The sequence below is a fragment of the Phyllobates terribilis genome, unplaced genomic scaffold, assembly GCF_046119375.1.
Source record: "Phyllobates terribilis strain yellow unplaced genomic scaffold, ASM4611937v1 Scaffold_9__5_contigs__length_417890890, whole genome shotgun sequence".
Taxonomy (NCBI): Eukaryota; Metazoa; Chordata; class Amphibia; order Anura; family Dendrobatidae; genus Phyllobates; species Phyllobates terribilis.
Window position 1 is genome coordinate 411745053 of NW_027362769.1, and position 14795 is coordinate 411759847.

At 45.9% G+C, this 14795-nt stretch overlaps 1 protein-coding gene across 1 annotated transcript in view; it reads left to right on the forward strand.

Moving 5' to 3' along the window:
* Positions 1-2105: 2105 nt before the first annotated feature.
* LOC141162673 (integrin alpha-X-like) overlaps positions 2106-14795 on the forward strand; it is a 182224-nt gene continuing 169534 nt past the window's right edge. Inside the window, exon 1 of the mRNA XM_073649024.1 lies at positions 2106-2487. Coding sequence (XP_073505125.1) covers positions 2445-2487 — 43 coding nt within the window. The 5' untranslated portion in view covers positions 2106-2444. The remainder of the gene's footprint in view (positions 2488-14795) is intronic.

A 14795-nucleotide genomic window follows, 5' to 3' on the forward strand; every position in this document is an offset into this window, starting at 1 on the left:
CTCAGTTGTGACTTGTGCTCAGATTTGGGAAGTGCCCTTCTGGTGGGATTACGGTGGGGTCATGGTGGAGGGGAAGTGCCCATATACCGGGAATACCCGGTGATGAGTAATCTGCACACGGCTTCCTCTGCCCGCCGCCTCCTGTGTGCCAGCCTACGCCCGTGAAGAATGGGTGGCAAAGATGGCCGCTGCCAATGGACAGGCGAGGGCCGAGCGACACCTCCACAATACAGGAAGGGCTAGAAGAGGAGGATGGGTCGATGGCGGTATGTGCACGTCCTGTCGGATGCCCGCTGTGCCCTCGCGTCATTACAGCTTATCAGATGAGGAAGAAACAAATCACCGCAGACAGAAGTCACCACAGAGCGAAGCGAGCCCACAAATCACCACCAAGGATCGCTCCGAGGCTTATCTCCCAGATCTCCTCGTCTTCACAATACAGTGAGATGTCACAGCGATGTCATAGTATACCGCCACCCAAACCCATCTACACGTACTGTACCGCCCCAGATATACCTATTGAACAGCACCAGAACACAAATGTCACCGCCATACGGTGTCCATACAGCTCTACAGAGCACAAATATGACTGCAATGTCGCCCATATCTCCATACACTGCAGAGATGTAACAGCCATACAGTATCCAAGTATCGCCATACAGTGCATAAATAATACTGCCATACAGCGACCAGGTATCTCCATACAGTGCATAAATAACACTGCCATACAGCGACCACGTATCTCCATACAGTGCATAAATAACACTGCCATACAGCGACCAGGTATCTCCATACAGTGCATAAATAACACTGCCATACAGCGACCAGGTATCTCCATACACTGCAGAGATGTAACAGCCATACAGTATCCAAGTATCGCCATACAGTGCATAAATAATACTGCCATACAGCGACCAGGTATCTCCATACAGTGCATAAATAACACTGCCATACAGTGACCACGTATCTCCATACAGTGCATAAATAACACTGCCATACAGCGACCACGTATCTCCATACAGTGCATAAATAACACTGCCATACAGCGACCAGGTATCTCCATACAGTGCATAAATAACACTGCCATACAGCGACCACGTATCACCATACAGTGCATAAATAACACTGCCATACAGCGACCAGGTATCTCCATACAGTGCATAAATAACACTGCCATACAGCGACCAGGTATCTCCATACACTGCAGAGATGTAACAGCCATACAGTATCCAAGTATCGCCATACAGTGCATAAATAATACTGCCATACAGCGACCAGGTATCTCCATACAGTGCATAAATAACACTGCCATACAGCGACCAGGTATCTCCATACAGTGCATAAATAACACTGCCATACAGCGACCACGTATCTCCATACAGTGCATAAATAACACTGCCATACAGCGACCAGGTATCTCCATACAGTGCATAAATAACACTGCCATACAGCGACCACGTATCTCCATACAGTGCATAAATAACACTGCCATACAGCGACCACGTATCTCCATACAGTGCATAAATAACACTGCCATACAGCGACCACGTATCTCCATACAGTGCATAAATAACACTGCCATACAGCGACCAGGTATCTCCATACAGTGCATAAATAACACTGCCATACAGCGACCACGTATCTCCATACAGTGCATAAATAACACTGCCATACAGCGACCACGTATCTCCATACAGTGCATAAATAACACTGCCATACAGCGACCACGTATCTCCATACAGTGCATAAATAACACTGCCATACAGCGACCACGTATCTCCATACAGTGCATAATGACTTGATCTCTCTGAGTATTGCGGTATGTGATTTCTCTGGAGTTGCTATGATCCAGGTCCTCCACCTAGTTCCAGTTCCTTGTGATTTGAGACATGGTATGCCTTGTGATGTGGGCACTGCGTATGGTCCTGTGGTGGGTGAAGCGTCGCCCTCTCTGGTCACTATTCACACATATTAGAGTGTCAAGGACAGAGAAAAGCGCTACAACGTTAAGTTCCTCTTTCCTCATAGAATACAATGTGACAATTGTTGTCCCAGGGCCTATAAATGACCAATAAACAGTAATTACAGCTGCAGGACAAGTGCCGTCTCCAGCATCACACAACTGAAGACAGGACGCACAATCAGCAGCACAGAGTATTTATAAGGCTGGGACAGAAATGAGTTTTTGTGGCTGTGATGAATACGATGAAGGACGTCTCAGCGGCGGCGATCACACTTCTGTATAAACGCCTCCCTGACCCCGGGACAAGCAATTCTTGAGTATTTCTTGTATTTGTTACTTCTGCTTCTTATCTTGGCCAGTGACTCTATTTGAGGAAGTTTCCGGCCTGGCCGCAGCTTTCAGGCGAGGAGGGTGTGGGGATATCTATCAGATCACGTCAAATTATTGGGACGCTGTCTGCATTGGGCTCGACACAGCAAACATGGACATGGCGGCTCCGCTACGTTGGTTTCTTCTGGTTCTGGGTGAGTGACGGGGAATTATATTACATTCATGGATTTGGCGGCAGGTTGATGAACTTAGGGCAGAAACGGCAAAGGATGCAGAAGATGAAAGACGACACAGAATGGCCCACAGTCAATACTCATCAGATAACAGCCAGGCGGGATGGAAACTATACCACAACGTTGTGTGGCCGATATCTGATCAAAGGATGGGCCGGGCATATTCAGTCATTCTTTATTGTCAGTGGTGTGTATGAGGAGTTAGTGTCAGTGGTGTGTATGAGGAGTTAGTGTCAGTGATGTGTATGAGGAGTTAGTGTCAGTGGTGTGTATGAGGAGTTAGTGTCAGTGGTGTGTGTATAAGGAGTTAGTGTCAGTGGTGTGTATGAGGAGTTAGTGTCAGTGATGTGTGTATAAGGAGTTAGTGTCAGTGGTGTGTATGAGGAGTTAGTGTCAGTGGTGTGTATCAGGAGTTAGTGTCAGTGGTGTGTATGAGGAGTTAGTGTCAGTGATGTGTATGAGGAGTTAGTGTCAGTGGTGTGTATGAGGAGTTAGTGTCAGTGGTGTGTATGAGGAGTTAGTGTCAGTGGTGTGTATGAGGAGTTAGTGTCAGTGGTGTGTATCAGGAGTTAGTGTCAGTGGTGTGTATGAGGAGTTAGTGTCAGTGGTGTGTATCAGGAGTTAGTGTCAGTGGTGTGTATCAGGAGTTAGTGTCAGTGGTGTGTATGAGGAGTTAGTGTCAGTGGTGTGTGTATGAGGAGTTATTGTTAGTGGTGTGTATGAGGAGTTAGTGTCAGTGGTGTGTATGAGGAGTTAGTGTCAGTGGTGTGTATGAGGAGTTATTGTTAGTGGTGTGTATGAGGAGTTAGTGTCAGTGGTGTGTGTATGAGGAGTTATTGTTAGTGGTGTGTATGAGGGGTTAGTGTCAGTGGTGTGTATGAGGAGTTAGTGTCAGTGGTGTGTATGAGGAGTTAGTGTCAGTGGTGTGTATCAGGAGTTATTGTCAGTGGTGTGTGTATAAGGAGTTAGGGTCAGTGGTGTGTATGAGGAGTTAGTGTCAGTGGTGTGTATGAGGAGTTAGTGTCAGTGGTGTGTATGAGGAGTTAGTGTCAGTGGTGTGTGTATAAGGAGTTAGGGTCAGTGGTGTGTGTATGAGGAGTTAGTGTCAGTGGTGTGTATGAGGAGTTAGTGTCAGTGGTGTGTATAAGGAGTTAGTGTCAGTGGTGTGTGTATGAGGAGTTAGTATCAGTGGTGTGTATGAGGAGTTAGTGTCAGTGGTGTGTATGAGGAGTTAGTATCAGTGGTGTGTATGAGGAGTTAGTGTCATTGGTGTGTATGAGGAGTTAGGGTCGGTGTGTGTATGAGGAGTTAGTGTCAGTGGTGTGTATGAGGAGTTAGGGTCGGTGTGTGTATGAGGAGTTAGTGTCAGTGGTGTGTATGAGGAGTTATTGTTAGTGGTGTATGTATGAGGAGTTAGTGTCAGTGGTGTGTATGAGGAGTTAGTGTCAGTGGTGTGTATGAGGAGTTAGTGTCAGTGGTGTGTATGAGGAGTTAGTGTCAGTGGTGTGTGTATGAGGAGTTAGTGTCAGTGGTGTGTATGAGGAGTTAGTGTCAGTGGTGTGTGTATGAGGAGTTAGTATCAGTGGTGTGTATGAGCAGTTAGTGTCAGTGGTGTGTATGAGGAGTTAGTGTCAGTGGTGTGTGTATGAGGAGTTAGTGTCAGTGGTGTGTGTATGAGGAGTTATTGTTAGTGGTGTGTATGAGGGGTTAGTGTCAGTGGTGTGTATGAGGAGTTAGTGTCAGTGGTGTGTGTATGAGGAGTTAGTGTCAGTGGTGTGTATGAGGAGTTAGTGTCAGTGGTGTGTATCAGGAGTTATTGTCAGTGGTGTGTATGAGGAGTTAGTGTCAGTGGTGTGTATGAGGAGTTAGTGTCAGTGGTGTGTGTATGAGGAGTTAGTGTCAGTGGTGTGTATAAGGAGTTAGTGTCAGTGGTGTGTGTATGAGGAGTTAGTGTCATTGGTGTGTGTATGAGGAGTTAGGGTCAGTGGTGTGTGTATGAGGAGTTATTGTTAGTGGTGTGTATGAGGGGTTAGTGTCAGTGGTGTGTATGAGGAGTTAGTGTCAGTGGTGTGTATGAGGAGTTAGTGTCAGTGGTGTGTATGAGGAGTTAGTGTCAGTGATGTGTATGAGGAATTAGTGTCAGTGGTGTGTATGAGAAGTTAGTGACAGTGGTGTGTATGAGGAGTTAGTGTCAGTGGTGTGTATGAGGAGTTAGTGTCAGTGGTGTGTATGAGGAGTTAGTGTCAGTGGTGTGTGTATGAGGAGTTAGTGTCAGTGGTGTGTATGAGGAGTTAGTGTCAGTGGTGTGTGTATGAGGAGTTAGTATCAGTGGTGTGTATGAGCAGTTAGTGTCAGTGGTGTGTATGAGGAGTTAGTGTCAGTGGTGTGTGTATGAGGAGATAGTGTCAGTGGTGTGTGTATGAGGAGTTAGTGTCAGTGGTGTGTGTATGAGGGGTTAGTGTCAGTGGTGTGTATGAGGAGTTAGTGTCAGTGGTGTGTATGAGGAGTTAGTGTCAGTGGTGTGTATGAGGAGTTAGTGTCAGTGATGTGTATGAGGAATTAGTGTCAGTGGTGTGTATGAGAAGTTAGTGACAGTGGTGTGTATGAGGAGTTAGTGTCAGTGGTGTGTATGAGGAGTTAGTGTCAGTGGTGTGTGTATGAGGAGTTAGTGTCAGTGGTGTGTATGAGGAGTTAGTGTCAGTGGTGTGTGTATGAGGAGTTAGTATCAGTGGTGTGTATGAGCAGTTAGTGTCAGTGGTGTGTATGAGGAGTTAGTGTCAGTGGTGTGTGTATGAGGAGTTAGTGTCAGTGGTGTGTGTATGAGGAGTTAGTGTCAGTGGTGTGTGTATGAGGAGTTAGTGTCAGAGGTGTGTGTATGAGGAGTTATTGTCAGTGATGTGTATGAGGAGTTAGTGTCAGTGGTGTGTGCTTGAGAAGTTAGTGTCAGTGATGTGTGTATGAGGAGTTAGTGTCAGTGGTGTGTGTATGAGGAGTTAGTGTCAGTGGTGTGTATGAGGAGTTAGTGTCAGTGGTGTGTATGAGGAGTTAGTGTCAGTGGTGTGTATGAGGAGTTACTGTCAGTGGTGTGTATGAGGAGTTAGTGTCAGTGGTGTGTGCTTGAGAAGTTAGTGTCAGTGATGTGTGTATGAGGAGTTAGTGTCAGTGGTGTGTGTATGAGGAGTTAGTGTCAGTGGTGTGTATGAGGAGTTATTGTCAGTGGTGTGTATGAGGAGTTAGTGTCAGTGGTGTGTGCTTGAGAAGTTAGTGTCAGTGATGTGTGTATGAGGAGTTAGTGTCAGTGGTGTGTGTATGAGGAGTTAGTGTCAGTGGTGTGTATGAGGAGTTAGTGTCAGTGGTGTGTATGAGGAGTTAGTGTCAGTGGTGTGTATGAGGAGTTACTGTCAGTGGTGTGTATGAGGAGTTAGTATCAGTGACGTGTGTATGAGGAGTTAGTGTCAGTGGTGTGTATGAGGAGTTAGTGTCAGTGGTGTGTATGAGGAGTTAGTGTCAGTGGTGTGTATGAGGAGTTAGTGTCAGTGGTGTGTATGAGGAGTTAGTGTCAGTGGTGTGTATGAGGAGTTAGTGTCAGTGGTGTGTATGAGGAGTTAGTGTCAGTGGTGTGTATCAGGAGTTAGTGTCAGTGGTGTGTGTATGAGGAGTTAATGTCAGTGGTGTGTATGAGGAGTTAGTGTCAGTGGTGTGTATGAGGAGTTAGTGTCAGTGATGTGTATGAGGAGTTAGTGTCAGTGGTGTGTATGAGGAGTTAGTGTCAGTGGTGTGTGTATGAGGAGTTAGGGTCAGTGGTGTGTGTATAAGGAGTTAGTGTCAGTGGTGTGTATGAGGAGTTAGTGTCAGTGATGTGTGTATAAGGAGTTAGTGTCAGTGGTGTGTATGAGGAGTTAGTGTCAGTGGTGTGTATCAGGAGTTAGTGTCAGTGGTGTGTATGAGGAGTTAGTGTCAGTGATGTGTATGAGGAGTTAGTGTCAGTGGTGTGTATGAGGAGTTAGTGTCAGTGGTGTGTATGAGGAGTTAGTGTCAGTGGTGTGTATGAGGAGTTAGTGTCAGTGGTGTGTATCAGGAGTTAGTGTCAGTGGTGTGTATGAGGAGTTAGTGTCAGTGGTGTGTATCAGGAGTTAGTGTCAGTGGTGTGTATCAGGAGTTAGTGTCAGTGGTGTGTATGAGGAGTTAGTGTCAGTGGTGTGTGTATGAGGAGTTATTGTTAGTGGTGTGTATGAGGAGTTAGTGTCAGTGGTGTGTATGAGGAGTTAGTGTCAGTGGTGTGTGTATGAGGAGTTATTGTTAGTGGTGTGTATGAGGAGTTAGTGTCAGTGGTGTGTGTATGAGGAGTTATTGTTAGTGGTGTGTATGAGGGGTTAGTGTCAGTGGTGTGTATGAGGAGTTAGTGTCAGTGGTGTGTATGAGGAGTTAGTGTCAGTGGTGTGTATCAGGAGTTATTGTCAGTGGTGTGTATGAGGAGTTAGTGTCAGTGGTGTGTATGAGGAGTTAGTGTCAGTGGTGTGTATAAGGAGTTAGTGTCAGTGGTGTGTGTATGAGGAGTTAGTGTCATTGGTGTGTATGAGGAGTTAGGGTCGGTGTGTGTATGAGGAGTTAGTGTCAGTGGTGTGTATGAGGAGTTAGGGTCGGTGTGTGTATGAGGAGTTAGTGTCAGTGATGTGTATGAGGAGTTAGTGTCAGTGGTGTGTATGAGGAGTTAGTGTCAGTGGTGTGTGTATGAGGAGTTAGTGTCAGTGGTGTGTATGAGGAGTTAGTGTCAGTGGTGTGTGTATGAGGAGTTAGTATCAGTGGTGTGTATGAGCAGTTAGTGTCAGTGGTGTGTATGAGGAGTTAGTGTCAGTGGTGTGTATGAGGAGTTAGTGTCAGTGGTGTGTGTATGAGGAGTTATTGTTAGTGGTGTGTATGAGGAGTTAGTGTCAGTGGTGTGTGTATGAGGAGTTAGTGTCAGTGGTGTGTGTATGAGGAGTTATTGTTAGTGGTGTGTATGAGGGGTTAGTGTCAGTGGTGTGTATGAGGAGTTAGTGTCAGTGGTGTGTGTATGAGGAGTTAGTGTCAGTGGTGTGTATGAGGAGTTAGTGTCAGTGGTGTGTATGAGGAGTTATTGTCAGTGGTGTGTATGAGGAGTTAGTGTCAGTGGTGTGTATGAGGAGTTAGTGTCAGTGGTGTGTGTATGAGGAGTTAGTGTCAGTGGTGTGTATAAGGAGTTAGTGTCAGTGGTGTGTGTATGAGGAGTTAGTGTCATTGGTGTGTGTATGAGGAGTTAGGGTCAGTGGTGTGTGTATGAGGAGTTATTGTTAGTGGTGTGTATGAGGGGTTAGTGTCAGTGGTGTGTATGAGGAGTTAGTGTCAGTGGTGTGTATGAGGAGTTAGTGTCAGTGGTGTGTATGAGGAGTTAGTGTCAGTGATGTGTATGAGGAATTAGTGTCAGTGGTGTGTATGAGAAGTTAGTGACAGTGGTGTGTATGAGGAGTTAGTGTCAGTGGTGTGTATGAGGAGTTAGTGTCAGTGGTGTGTATGAGGAGTTAGTGTCAGTGGTGTGTGTATGAGGAGTTAGTGTCAGTGGTGTGTATGAGGAGTTAGTGTCAGTGGTGTGTGTATGAGGAGTTAGTATCAGTGGTGTGTATGAGCAGTTAGTGTCAGTGGTGTGTATGAGGAGTTAGTGTCAGTGGTGTGTGTATGAGGAGTTAGTGTCAGTGGTGTGTGTATGAGGAGTTAGTGTCAGTGGTGTGTGTATGAGGGGTTAGTGTCAGTGGTGTGTATGAGGAGTTAGTGTCAGTGGTGTGTATGAGGAGTTAGTGTCAGTGGTGTGTATGAGGAGTTAGTGTCAGTGATGTGTATGAGGAATTAGTGTCAGTGGTGTGTATGAGAAGTTAGTGACAGTGGTGTGTATGAGGAGTTAGTGTCAGTGGTGTGTATGAGGAGTTAGTGTCAGTGGTGTGTATGAGGAGTTAGTGTCAGTGGTGTGTGTATGAGGAGTTAGTGTCAGTGGTGTGTATGAGGAGTTAGTGTCAGTGGTGTGTGTATGAGGAGTTAGTATCAGTGGTGTGTATGAGCAGTTAGTGTCAGTGGTGTGTATGAGGAGTTAGTGTCAGTGGTGTGTGTATGAGGAGTTAGTGTCAGTGGTGTGTGTATGAGGAGTTAGTGTCAGAGGTGTGTGTATGAGGAGTTATTGTCAGTGATGTGTATGAGGAGTTAGTGTCAGTGGTGTGTGCTTGAGAAGTTAGTGTCAGTGATGTGTGTATGAGGAGTTAGTGTCAGTGGTGTGTGTATGAGGAGTTAGTGTCAGTGGTGTGTATGAGGAGTTAGTGTCAGTGGTGTGTATGAGGAGTTAGTGTCAGTGGTGTGTGCTTGAGAAGTTAGTGTCAGTGGTGTGTATGAGGAGTTAGTGTCAGTGGTGTGTGTATGAGGAGTTAGTGTCAGTGGTGTGTGTATGAGGAGTTAGTGTCAGTGGTGTGTGTATGAGGGGTTAGTGTCAGTGGTGTGTATGAGGAGTTAGTGTCAGTGGTGTGTATGAGGAGTTAGTGTCAGTGGTGTGTATGAGGAGTTAGTGTCAGTGATGTGTATGAGGAATTAGTGTCAGTGGTGTGTATGAGAAGTTAGTGACAGTGGTGTGTATGAGGAGTTAGTGTCAGTGGTGTGTATGAGGAGTTAGTGTCAGTGGTGTGTATGAGGAGTTAGTGTCAGTGGTGTGTGTATGAGGAGTTAGTGTCAGTGGTGTGTATGAGGAGTTAGTGTCAGTGGTGTGTGTATGAGGAGTTAGTATCAGTGGTGTGTATGAGCAGTTAGTGTCAGTGGTGTGTATGAGGAGTTAGTGTCAGTGGTGTGTGTATGAGGAGTTAGTGTCAGTGGTGTGTGTATGAGGAGTTAGTGTCAGAGGTGTGTGTATGAGGAGTTATTGTCAGTGATGTGTATGAGGAGTTAGTGTCAGTGGTGTGTGCTTGAGAAGTTAGTGTCAGTGATGTGTGTATGAGGAGTTAGTGTCAGTGGTGTGTGTATGAGGAGTTAGTGTCAGTGGTGTGTATGAGGAGTTAGTGTCAGTGGTGTGTATGAGGAGTTAGTGTCAGTGGTGTGTGCTTGAGAAGTTAGTGTCAGTGATGTGTGTATGAGGAGTTAGTGTCAGTGGTGTGTGTATGAGGAGTTAGTGTCAGTGGTGTGTATGAGGAGTTAGTGTCAGTGGTGTGTATGAGGAGTTAGTGTCAGTGGTGTGTATGAGGAGTTACTGTCAGTGGTGTGTATGAGGAGTTAGTGTCAGTGGTGTGTGCTTGAGAAGTTAGTGTCAGTGATGTGTGTATGAGGAGTTAGTGTCAGTGGTGTGTGTATGAGGAGTTAGTGTCAGTGGTGTGTATGAGGAGTTATTGTCAGTGGTGTGTATGAGGAGTTAGTGTCAGTGGTGTGTGCTTGAGAAGTTAGTGTCAGTGATGTGTGTATGAGGAGTTAGTGTCAGTGGTGTGTGTATGAGGAGTTAGTGTCAGTGGTGTGTATGAGGAGTTAGTGTCAGTGGTGTGTATGAGGAGTTAGTGTCAGTGGTGTGTATGAGGAGTTACTGTCAGTGGTGTGTATGAGGAGTTAGTATCAGTGACGTGTGTATGAGGAGTTAGTGTCAGTGGTGTGTATGAGGAGTTAGTGTCAGTGGTGTGTATGAGGAGTTAGTGTCAGTGGTGTGTATGAGGAGTTAGTGTCAGTGGTGTGTATGAGGAGTTAGTGTCAGTGGTGTGTATGAGGAGTTAGTGTCAGTGGTGTGTATGAGGAGTTAGTGTCAGTGGTGTGTATGAGGAGTTAGTGTCAGTGGTGTGTATCAGGAGTTAGTGTCAGTGGTGTGTGTATGAGGAGTTAATGTCAGTGGTGTGTATCAGGAGTTAGTGTCAGTGGTGTGTGTATAAGGAGTTAGTGTCAGTGGTGTGTATGAGGAGTTAATGTCAGTGATGTGTGTGTGAGGAGTTAGTGTCAGTGCTGTGTGTATGAGGAGTTAGTGTCAGTGGTGTGTATGAGGCGTTAGTGTCAGTGGTGTGTATGAGGAGTTAGTGTCAGTGGTGTGTGTATGAGGAGTTAGTGTCAGTGGTGTGTATGAGGAGTTAGTGTCAGTGGTGTGTATGAGGAGTTAGTGTCAGTGGAGTGTGTATGAGGAGTTAGTGTCAGTGGTGTGTATGAGGAGTTAGGGTCAGTGGTGTGTGTATGAGGAGTTAGTGTCAGTGGTGTGTATCAGGAGTTTGTGTCAGCGGTGTGCATCAGGAGTTAGTGTCAGTGATGTGTATGAGGAATTAGTGTCAGTGGTGTGTATGAGGAGTTAGTGTCAGTGGTGTGTATGAGAAGTTAGTGTCAGTGGTGTGTGTATGAGGAGTTAGTGTCAGTGATGTGTATGAGGAATTAGTGTCAGTGGTGTGTATGAGGAGTTAATGTCAGTGGTGTGTATGATGAGTTAGTGTCAGTGGTGTGTGTATGAGGAGTTAGTGTCAGTGGTGTGTATGATGAGTTAGTGTCAGTGGTGTGTGTATGAGGAGTTAGTGTCCGTGATGTGTATGAGGAGTTAGTGTCAGTGATGTGTATGAGGAGTTAGGGTCAGTGGTGTGTATGAGGACTTAGTGTCAGTGGTGTGTATGAGGAGTTAGTGTCAGTGATGTGTATGAGGAATTAGTGTCAGTGGTGTGTATGAGAAGTTAGTGACAGTGGTGTGTATGAGGAGTTAGTGGCAGTGGTGTGTATGAGGAGTTAGTGTCAGTGATGTGTATCAGGAGTTAGTGTCAGTGGTGTGTGTATCAGGAGTTAGTGTCAGTGGTGTGTGTATGAGGAGTTAGTGTCAGTGGTGTGTATAAGGAGTTAGTGTCAGTGGTGTGTATGAGGAGTTAGTGTCAGTGGTGTGTGTATGAGGAGTTAGTGCCAATGGTGTGTGTATGAGGAGTTAGTGTCAGTGGTGTGTATGAGGAGTTTTTGTTAGTGGTGTGTGTATGAGGAGTTAGTGTCAGTGGTGTGTGTATGAGGAGTTAGTGCCAATGGTGTGTGTATGAGGAGTTAGTGTCAGTGGTGTGTATGAGGAGTTAGTGTCAGTGGTGTGTGTATGAGGAGTTAGTGTTAGTGGTGTGTATGAGGAGTTAGTGTCAGTGGTGTGTATGAGGAGTTAGTGTCAGTGGTGTGTGTATAAGGAGTTAGGGTCAGTGGTGTGTGTATGAGGAGTTAGTGTCAGTGGTGTGTATGAGGAGTTAGTGTCAGTGGTGTGTATGAGGAGTTAGGGTCAGTGGTGTGTGTATGAGGAGTTAGTGTCAGTGGTGTGTATGAGGAGTTAGTGTCAGTGGAGTGTGTATGAGGAGATAGGGTCAGTGGTGTGTGTATGAGGAGTTAGTGTCAGTGGTTTGTATGAGGAGTTAGTGTCAGTGGTGGGTATGAGGAGTTAGTGTCAGTGGTGTGTGTATGAGGAGTTAGTGCCAGTGGTGTGTATGAGGAGTTAGTGTCAGTGGTGTGTGTATGAGGAGTTAGTGCCAGTGGTGTGTATGAGGAGTTACTGTCAGTGGTGTGTATGAGGAGTTAGTGTCAGTGGTGTGTATGAGGAGTTACTGTCAGTGGTGTGTATGAGGAGTTAGTGTCAGTGGTGTGTATGAGGAGTTATTGTTAGTGGTGTGTATGAGGAGTTAGTGTCAGTGGTGTGTATGAGGAGTTAGTGTCTGTGGTGTGTGTATGAGGAGTTAGTGTCAGTGGTGTGTATGAGGAGTTAGTGTCAGTGATGTGTGTATGAGGAGTTAGTGTCAGTGGTGTGTATCAGGAGTTAGTGTCAGTGGTGTGTATCAGGAGTTAGTGTCAGTGGTGTGTATCAGGAGTTAGTGTCAGTGATGTGTGTATGAGGAGTTAGTGTCAGTGGTGTGTATCAGGAGTTAGTGTCAGTGGTGTGTATCAGGAGTTAGTGTCAGTGGTGTGTATCAGGAGTTAGTGTCAGTGGTGTGTGTATGAGGAGTTAGTGTCAGTGGTGTGTATGAGAAGTTAGTGTCAGTGGTGTGTATGAGAAGTTAGTGTCAGTGGTGTGTATGAGGAGTTAGTGTCAGTGGTGTGTGTATGAGGAGTTAGTGTCAGTGGTGTGTATGAGGAGTTAGTGTCAGTGGTGTGTGTATGAGGAGTTAGTGTCAGTGGTGTGTATGAGGAGTTAGTGTCAGTGGTGTGTATGAGAAGTTAGTGTCAGTGGTGTGTATGAGGAGTTAGTGTCAGTGGTGTGTGTATGAGGAGTTAGTGTCAGTGGTGTGTATGAGGAGTTAGTGTCAGTGGTGTGTATGAGGAGTTAGTGTCAGTGGTGTGTATGAGGAGTTAGTATCAGTGACGTGTGTATGAGGAGTTAATGTCAGTGATGTGTGTATGAGGAGTTAGTGTCAGTGGTGTGTGTATGAGGAGTTAGTGTCAGTGGTGTGTGTATGAGGAGTTAGTGTCAGTGGTGTGTATGAGGAGTTAGTGTCAGTGGAGTGTGTATGAGGAGTTAGTGTCAGTGGTGTGTATGAGGAGTTAGTGTCAGTGGTGTGTATGAGGAGTTAGTGTCAGTGGTGTGTATGAGGAGTTAGTATCAGTGCTGTGTGTATGAGGAGTTAGTGTCAGTGGTGTGTGTATGAGGAGTTAGTGTCAGTGGTGTGTATGAGGCGTTAGTGTCAGTGGTGTGTATGAGGAGTTAGTGTCAGTGGTGTGTGTATGAGGAGTTAGTGTCAGTGGTGTGTATGAGGAGTTAGTGTCAGTGGTGTGTATGAGGAGTTAGTGTCAGTGGAGTGTGTATGAGGAGTTAGTGTCAGTGGTGTGTATGAGGAGTTAGGGTCAGTGGTGTGTGTATGAGGAGTTAGTGTCAGCGGTGTGTATCAGGAGTTAGTGTCAGCGGTGTGCATCAGGAGTTAGTGTCATTGGTGTGTATCAGGAGTTAGTGTCAGTGGTGTGTATCAGGAGTTAGTGTCAGTGGTGTGTATCAGGAGTTAGTGTCCGTGGTGTGTGTATGAGGAGTTAGTGTCAGTGATGTGTGTATGAGGAGTTAGTGTCAGTGGTGTGTATCAGGAGTTAGTGTCAGTGGTGTGTGTATGAGGAGTTAGTGTCAGTGGTGTGTATGAGGAGTTAGTGTCAGTGGTGTGTGTATGAGGAGTTAGTGTCAGTGGTGTGTGTATGAGGAGTTAGTGTCAGTGGTGTGTGTATGAGGAGTTAGTGTCAGTGGTGTGTGTATGAGTAGTTAGTGTCAGTGGTGTGTGTATGAGGAGTTAGTGTCAGTGGTGTGTATGAGGAGTTAGTGTCAGTGATGTGTATGAGGAGTTAGCGTCAGTGGTGTGTATGAGGAGTTAGTGTCAGTGGTGTGTATGAGGAGTTAGTGTCAGTGGTGTGCATGAGGAGTTAGTGTCAGTGACGTGTGTATAAGGAGTTTTTGTTAGTGGTGTGTGTATGAGGAGTTAGTGTCAGTGGTGTGTGTATGAGGAGTTAGTGTCAGTGGTGTGTGTATGAGGAGTTTGTGTCAGTGGTGTGTGTATGAGGAGTTAGTGTTAGTGGTGTGTGTATGAGGAGTTAGTGTTAGTGGTGTGTATGAGGAGTTAGTGTCAGTGGTGTGTATGAGGAGTTAGTGTCAGTGGTGTGTGTATAAGGAGTTAGGGTCAGTGGTGTGTGTATGAGGAGTTAGTGTCAGTGGTGTGTATGAGGAGTTAGTGTCAGTGGTGTGTATGAGGAGTTAGGGTCAGTGGTGTGTGTATGAGGAGTTAGTGTCAGTGGTGTGTATGAGGAGTTAGTGTCAGTGGAGTGTGTATGAGGAGTTAGTGTCAGTGGTGTGTATGAGGAGTTAGTGTCAGTGGTGTGTGTATGAGGAGTTAGTGTCAGTGGTGTGTATGAGGAGTTAGTGTCAGTGGTGTGTATGAGGAGTTAGTGTCAGTGGAGTGTGTATGAGGAGTTAGTGTCAGTGGTGTGTATGAGGAGTTAGGGTCAGTGGTGTGTGTATGAGGAGTTAGTGTCAGTGGTGTGTGTATGAGGAGTTAGTGTCAGCGGTGTGTATCAGGAGTTTGTGTCAGCGGTGTGCATCAGGAGTTAGTGTCAGTGGTGTGTATCAGGAGTTAGTGTCAGTGGTGTGTATCAGGAGTTAGTGTCAGTGGTGTGTATCAGGAGTTAGTGTCAGTGATGTGTGTATGAGGAGTTAGTGTCAGTGGTGTGTATGAGGAGTTAGTGTCAGTGGTGTGTATCAGGAGTTAGTGTCAGTGGTGTGTGTATGAGGAGTTAGTGTCAGTGGTGTGTATGAGGAGTTAGTGTCAGTGGTGTGTATGAGGAGTTAG